At 46.5% G+C, this 7,517-nt stretch overlaps 1 protein-coding gene across 1 annotated transcript; it reads left to right on the top strand.

Annotated features, from left to right (window-relative positions):
* Window positions 1-662: 662 nt before the first annotated feature.
* Window positions 663-2,301, top strand: Trex2 (three prime repair exonuclease 2). Its single transcript, NM_011907.4, has 2 exons — window positions 663-709; window positions 1,333-2,301. The coding sequence occupies exon 2, from the start codon at window positions 1,367-1,369 to the stop codon at window positions 2,075-2,077; it is 711 nt and encodes a 236-aa protein (NP_036037.1). The 5' UTR covers window positions 663-709; window positions 1,333-1,366; the 3' UTR covers window positions 2,078-2,301.
* Window positions 2,302-7,517: the final 5,216 nt, after the last annotated feature.

Raw genomic sequence — 7,517 nt, 5'->3', positions numbered from 1 at the left:
GAGCAGAGGTCACCATCCCTACTTGTGGCTGGAAGATGGGGCCAGAGGGTGGTAATCTGCAGCCAGGCAATGTTCATATTGGAGATGTTCCCAAGGACACTCCCTGATCACTGAAGCAAGACCAAGGCCTTGTCCTCAGCATGTCTTCCCATTCAAAGGCTAAACAAAGCACAAGTAGGTGCTTCTGTCACTCCTGAGGTCATGGCAACCCCACGAAGGGCAGCCAGGTCCCCACTGATGGAAGAAACCAGGACCTGGAGAAGAGGACCTGTTGCCTCTGAGTAATATGTCCTGGCATAGGGCTAAGCATTACACCTGGTTTGTCCAGGTCTGCCAACCACAAGCCAGATCTGATGAGACTTGGCTGTAGGGTTTAGCAGAAGCCACAGTCTTCCATCACACTCTGACTTCCTCCTGCCTGTGAGGACACATTCCTTCGGCTCGTGACGGTGCTCATCACTCACCGGAAGCCTGTGTGCAGTCAGAGCCTACTTCTCAGTCTGTAAACATAGGGCGTGTGTCCTGGTGGCTGCAAGCTCATGAGGGGGTGGCAAGCAAGCCGGCCGCACAGGTCCTGCAGCCTCCAGTCTCCTGGTTGCCCAACTGGCGGCTGGGGGCGGGCTGTGTCCTCTGATTAAAGGCTGCCTGGAGCAGCCTGTGCAGAGACAGGTGCCCAGCAGTCCAGGAAGCCAGCTGAAGCCCGCCCCAGGTAAGCCAGTGTGATGGGGATAGGTGGATAAAGCCACGAGCCTAGAGGCAGGTAGAAGCCAGCTTGAGACAGCACTTGTTTTGCAGAGAAAAGGTTGGGAAGCCCAGGGTCCCCATGCCAGATTCCTCCGGTGCCTGACACCCAAAGGTAGAAAGCAGGGCATAATGCCTGAGGCTCCTAGCCAAGGTATTTCCACTTAGGGGTTGGGCCAAGGCACCAATTGTGGACTGTATCTGTTCCCCTCCTTGATGGGCTAGATCTGGGCCTGGCAGCAAAAGGAAGAGGACCCTGGGTTAAAGTCTAAGCACTTTCTTTTGTGCCTGTTTGATAAGGTGATAGAACAACGAAGGTTGGGTTGGAGATCCAGGAAAGGGAGGAGGGAGGACGGACAGAAGTAACAAGATTCTGGTTACTTGATCCTGGCCCCATGAGTCCTCTTTAAAGTGTCTCTAGATATGAATATGTATCAGAAACTACTCCTAGCACCAAAGGCCTCATGAGATGGGATGGAGCATCAGGAAGTGAGGTTCTGTGTAGTATAGCTTTGACCTGAGATGGCTATAGGTAGCAGGGCCTTGCTCTCATGTCTTTAGCCCTCTGGCTTATGCCACTTGTTCTGGCAGCTCTAGGCCTCATTGTTCCTGTGAGAACATCAGCATGTCTGAGCCACCCCGGGCTGAGACCTTTGTATTCCTGGACCTAGAAGCCACTGGGCTCCCAAACATGGATCCTGAGATTGCAGAGATATCCCTTTTTGCTGTTCACCGCTCTTCCCTGGAGAACCCAGAACGGGATGATTCTGGTTCCTTGGTGCTGCCCCGTGTTCTGGACAAGCTCACACTGTGCATGTGCCCGGAGCGCCCCTTTACTGCCAAGGCCAGTGAGATTACTGGTTTGAGCAGCGAAAGCCTGATGCACTGCGGGAAGGCTGGTTTCAATGGCGCTGTGGTAAGGACACTGCAGGGCTTCCTAAGCCGCCAGGAGGGCCCCATCTGCCTTGTGGCCCACAATGGCTTCGATTATGACTTCCCACTGCTGTGCACGGAGCTACAACGTCTGGGTGCCCATCTGCCCCAAGACACTGTCTGCCTGGACACACTGCCTGCATTGCGGGGCCTGGACCGTGCTCACAGCCACGGCACCAGGGCTCAAGGCCGCAAAAGCTACAGCCTGGCCAGTCTCTTCCACCGCTACTTCCAGGCTGAACCCAGTGCTGCCCATTCAGCAGAAGGTGATGTGCACACCCTGCTTCTGATCTTCCTGCATCGTGCTCCTGAGCTGCTCGCCTGGGCAGATGAGCAGGCCCGCAGCTGGGCTCATATTGAGCCCATGTACGTGCCACCTGATGGTCCAAGCCTCGAAGCCTGAATGCCAGTGCCATCCATTCATCCAGGCTCTGAGCTACATCTTTGCTCTCTGTAGCACCTTTGTGGCCTTCCTCAGCCCTGACCTACCTGGCCATAGGATCCTACAGCCTTCTCTGTACTCCACTATCAGTTGGGCACCTTCTGGCCAGCCTGTGAGTTGCTCTTTCAGGGCTTCCATCTTTCATCCCATTTCTCAATAAATATCACCAACTATTTACCAGCTGATTTACTGGCCAGACTTCTCTCCGCCCATACCCAAAATTATCCAACCAAGGCACAGAAGGGCCCATGCTGGCCTGATCCTGTGGTGAGCTCTGTGAGTATGTAGAGGGGAAGATTCTCAAAAGGGGCTTGTGATAGGTAGGAGTGCTAGACCTTTAGCCCTGGCTATCTCTCTGGTATGTTTCATGGTCCCCCTGAGTGTTGCCCCTCTTTGCTAGGCCCTTGGGATAAGCAGGCTGAATCCTCCAGAGAGGGGATTGAAAGCAGTAACTGAGCCTGCAGAGAGCTAGTCCATGCCTTCCTTATTCAATGCCCAGCTCCAACCTTTACCCTCATTCTTCTCTGATCCTGCTCTGCAATGTAGCGCCAGTGAATTGATAATTGGGCTCCAGGAAAAGACAGGCATCTCTAATCATTTGTGGACATGGCACACGAATGCCACAGGAGGGGCCATCCAGGCAGACGAGGGTGCCAAGTTGACCTGAGGCATAGATGAGAGTGGCACTCATGCCAGCTCTCAGATCCTTCACAGAATGATTTATTTGGGCAACTTCTCACCGGCTGCTTCAGCTGGACTTCGGGTTTCTGGTGACCTGCCTGTGGAGCCCCACCCTGAGGCACTCCTATCTTGTGGTAAGTCAGACCAGGTGAGAGCTGTGTCACCAAATGCTGGGGCAGGTAAGAAGGGGTGGGGTGGCCACACCCCAGAGTGACTCGCATGAGCAAAGCCTCCAGCCTCCAGCCTCCAGCCAGCCTGGCCCGTTTGGGAACCCCTAAGTAGGTCAAAATGACCAGAGAGGCTTCAGTGTGTGTGGAGGCAGGGTAAGAAGACCAGAACACTGGTGATAGCTGTGTCAGAATAATCACATGGCCTGGCTGAGACTGAGGGCAGTGGAGGTTACAAAGGGCTGTGTCTAGAAGAAAGGCAAGATCTTATTTGTGTGTTTGTTGTATCTCTCAGGCCTTTATCTCCTGGCCAGGCTCATGTGGGCAGTCTATACAAGAAAGTGGTACCCTTAGAATACTGTCCCTGCTACTACATAATGACAGATTAGAAAGGCTCAACTCCAGGATCAGCTGGCTGCCTTCTCTATACCTTATGACACCTCCACAGTGGTCTTGTTTTATGTTTTTCCCTCTCTGAGGTTGAGGTTTCTGATCAGACATCCAAGAATCCTTGGTCTAATGGTCTTGGGTGCTGTGCCCAAGTCTTTCCTGGCTTTCTAGGAAAGTAAATGTGTTTGTGTGTTTCCCACCCATGATGAGCACTGGTCGGCTCACAATTTCCTTTCTCCTAATGAATAAGTTGAAAGTAAATAAGCAGAGATATGTCTTAAAACTTCACATGCTCACACTACCAACAATGATGTGACCATAAAGGTGGCACTCTGATTTAATCTGCACTATTAACATGTTCCCCATTATTTTCTCATGTCAGGGTAGTCAACAAAGCAGGAATAAACTGAGCACTGCTGTGTCCTGGTCCATTGACCTCTGTGGGATAGCTCTGTCACTGTGCCAAATAGGAAGACGACAGAGTACGCACAAAGTTATACAGGAATAGATTTGTGGCATCACACTATAGCATTGATTTCTACTGTAGTCTGCTAGATGTTCATCAATACACAGTAACAGTAAAATGTGGTTAGTTAAGATGTGATAGATCTGGATAGCTTCTTTCTTTTTTGTTTAGTAAAGTATAACTTAAGTTTTCATTTATATTATTTATTTACTCTTGGTTTTTGGAGACAGGGTCTCATGTATCCTAGACTGCTCTTATAGTCTCGATATAGCCACGGCTGGCCTTGGACTCCTGATCCTTAGGCCTCTACCTCATAACTGCTGGGATGATAATCTGATGTTTGTTTACATAAATTAATTTCTAATAGATGTTAACCTTGCAAAATTTCCAAACATTTAACATCATTTGAATGACTAGATAAACAACAACAAAAGACTGACCGTCACATGCTCTGTTGCCAGGGAGGGAGGATGGACGGCTCCTATGCTTTTGGTGACACTATAGGTGGTGCAGCTTCAATGGAAACTGGCTGGAAAGTGTCTGGAAGGGTTAACTGAGCAGCCATCATGAGATCCAAGGTTTCACCCTTATGTTTCCCCAAGAGAACTTTAGAACACATGCAGGACCACTTGTGTTTTAAAGGGCTCCCAAGTAGATGTTCCCCAGTAGGATGACTGGCTGTACAACTCATGTCACATCTGCAACCGGGGATGCTGCTCAACAATGTGTATATAGTATGCTCCTGAGACTACAGTCTGGATGCAACATGGAGTAGTGATGTGGCAGATAGAGTATCACTAGGCCTGTGAGGAAGCTAGGCAAGACAGCAAGGACTGCTTTCCTCATTTCCATGGATTATAGAGCTCAAGCATACCCTCTCCCCACTCTCTTTCTATTAGGGACTTGATTTCCCTTAGCCCCTTTATTTTCCTTTTAAAATTCCTTTGTGGAGCTAGAGATGTCACTTAGTTGGCAGAGTGCTTACTCAGTATGTACAAAGACCTGGGTTTCATGCCCAGCACCAAAACAAAACAAAACAGGTGTTATAGTGTAGACCTAGAATTCCAGCACTTAAGGTATAGAGACGGGAGGATCAGGAATTCAAGGTCATCCTAAGCTACAAGGCCAGCCTGGGACACAGGAGAGTTTATCTTTAAAATAATGTAAAAGGTCTCTTGCATCTTCTCTTACTCTGCTGCTATATCAATAGTACCATAGATTGTATGACTTATAAGTACCAGAAATTCATTGATCATAATTCTGGTGCTTGGATATCCAAGATCAGGGTGCAAGCAGGTCATATTTGGCTGAGAATTTCATTTTTCATAGATGGGACTTTCTTGCTGTGTTGTCACATACATGATAGAAGAGACCGGCTCAGTCCTTGAGATTTCTTCTAACAGTGCTAATATTATTCACAGGAACTTTGCCCTCATGGCTACTCCCCTCCTAAAGGTCATACCTTGGTGATCAGGTTTCAACACATGAACTTCAGTGGGGACAAAGACTCAGAACATAGTATACCTGCATACATACACTCCCATTTTTCTCTTTCTCTCTTTTTCTCTGTGTTTCTCTCTCTCTCTCTCTCTCTCCCTCCCCCCTCTCCCACACACACACACACACACACACACACACACACACACACACTTTCCCTCACATTCTTCCTTGCATCTTCCTGCACACTCATAAATTTGCAAAAATAGCATTTGACTAGGTGTTGTTTCTTAAAAGTCATAAATGCCTTCTTTGAATAGTTTTAGCCAGTTTTAATGGATTTTAATTTATTAACATAATCTTTTTTTATTTTCTTAGCATCTATGCTGATGTCTCCTTTCTTATTCCTACACATATCTTAACAAGGATTGTGAGAGAGATTATCTGTTTCATTGGCTCTTTCATTTGAGCTTGCGTATGTGTGTTTATGCGTGCACATGTACATGAAGACACCAGAGGGCACTCTTCACCTTATTTTTTTTGAGTCAGGATCTCTCTCACTAAGCCTTGAGTTCATTAATTGGCTAGACAAGCTGGCCAGAGAAGCCTGGGGATTCTTCTATTTTCCTCAGTCAGTACTAGGGTTACAAATGTATATTGACTTGCTCAGTTTTTATATGGGTGCTGGGGATACAAACTCAGGTCCTGATATTTGTGAAACAGGTGGTACCACTGAGCCAGGTCCATATTCCTCATTGACCCTTTTAAAAGTAGAGCTTTGGCTTACTCTTTCAGTTTGTTTGTTTGTTTATTTATTTATTTATTTTCCTTTGTTAAGTACTTCTGTTTTTCGAGACAGGGTTTCTCTGTGTAGCCCTGGCTGTCTTGGAACTCACACTGTAGACCAGGTTGGCCTCAAACTCAGAAGTCCGCCTGCCTCTGCCTCCCGAGTGCTGGGATTAAAGGTGTGTGCCACCACCGCTCAGCTATTAAGTTCATTTTTTTATTACCTTGATTATTTCCATCTCTGGTTTAACTTTAGATTATTTTCTAATTTTCTGAGATGAAAACTAATCTCCTGAACCATCTTCCTTATTGGATAACTGAGGTCGTCAAAAATAATTGTTTCTCTCAAGGATCAGACCACACCCCAAAGGTTTGCTATTAGACACTTTGTTAGCTTGGCATTAGAGATAGCTCGTGGTTTCACTTTTCATTTCCTTCACAATGTAATGCTTGTATAGACTGTCCTGACTTCTCAATAGTGAACAATTTTTTAAAAATCATTCCTTTATCGTGTATGTGTGTGTGATGTGCACATGCCATATTGCTCCTGTTGAAGTCAGAGGACAACTTTCAAGGAGTCGTTCTTGCCTCCCTCTATAGTTTCAGGGGTCAGCTAGTCAGAATATGTAGCAAGTGCTTTTACTTCCTGAACCAAGATAACCTTTAAACGGGATGTAGAGTAGGTCTTATGTTTTCTAGGGCTGTCATAACAAAGTATACCCCAGTGCTGGAAGTCCAAGATCAAGCTCTCATCAAAGTGAGTCCCTTCTGAGTTTTTCAAGGAAGCCTGGTCCGCTCTCGTTCCATGGCTCCTAGTAGTTTCTGCAACCTTGGCCATTTTGTGGCTTGTCTGTACATATAGAACTCTAATTTCTACTCTCATCTTCATATGACATTCTCCCTATGTACCTATCTCTGCCTGAGAAGTCCTCTTTCTATTGCTTCTCAGCCATACATGGTTAGAGCCCACCCTCATGATCTTCTCTTAACTTAAGCTCTTAACTTGAACTACAGATTTCATCTCCAAACTTGCAACCCTCCTGCCTTAGCCTTTCTAGTGCAGAGATTATAGGTGTGTGTCACATGCCTGCTCATAAATAACTTTGAAAAGTGTTCTACATCCTGGAAAATGTGTCTCCTTAAGAAATGTTGACATTTATCCATAGTTCTAAAATATAGCTTAACAATTGTACTGCTTATCTGTCCTTGCTTATCTATTACATCTGTCCAGTTACATGACAATGCTACTCCAACATAGTTATGTCTTATTGAAGTATTCCTTCATGCCAAATAGTTTTTTTTTCAGTATAAATTTAATCGCTATATGCTTGTGCTTATGACTTTATGGCTTTATTAGTCAGGATTCTCACAGTGTCTCAGAATCTATCATCTCTTCATCTATGGGAGACTTCAAAGCACTGGCTCACAGAATGTAGAAGCTGAGTGGTGACTGAGCCAACTAGCAACTGAGGGT

Source organism: Mus musculus, chromosome X (assembly GCF_000001635.26).
Source record: "Mus musculus strain C57BL/6J chromosome X, GRCm38.p6 C57BL/6J".
Lineage (NCBI taxonomy): Eukaryota > Metazoa > Chordata > Mammalia > Rodentia > Muridae > Mus > Mus musculus.
This window is presented reverse-complemented; position numbering and strand designations above follow the sequence as displayed.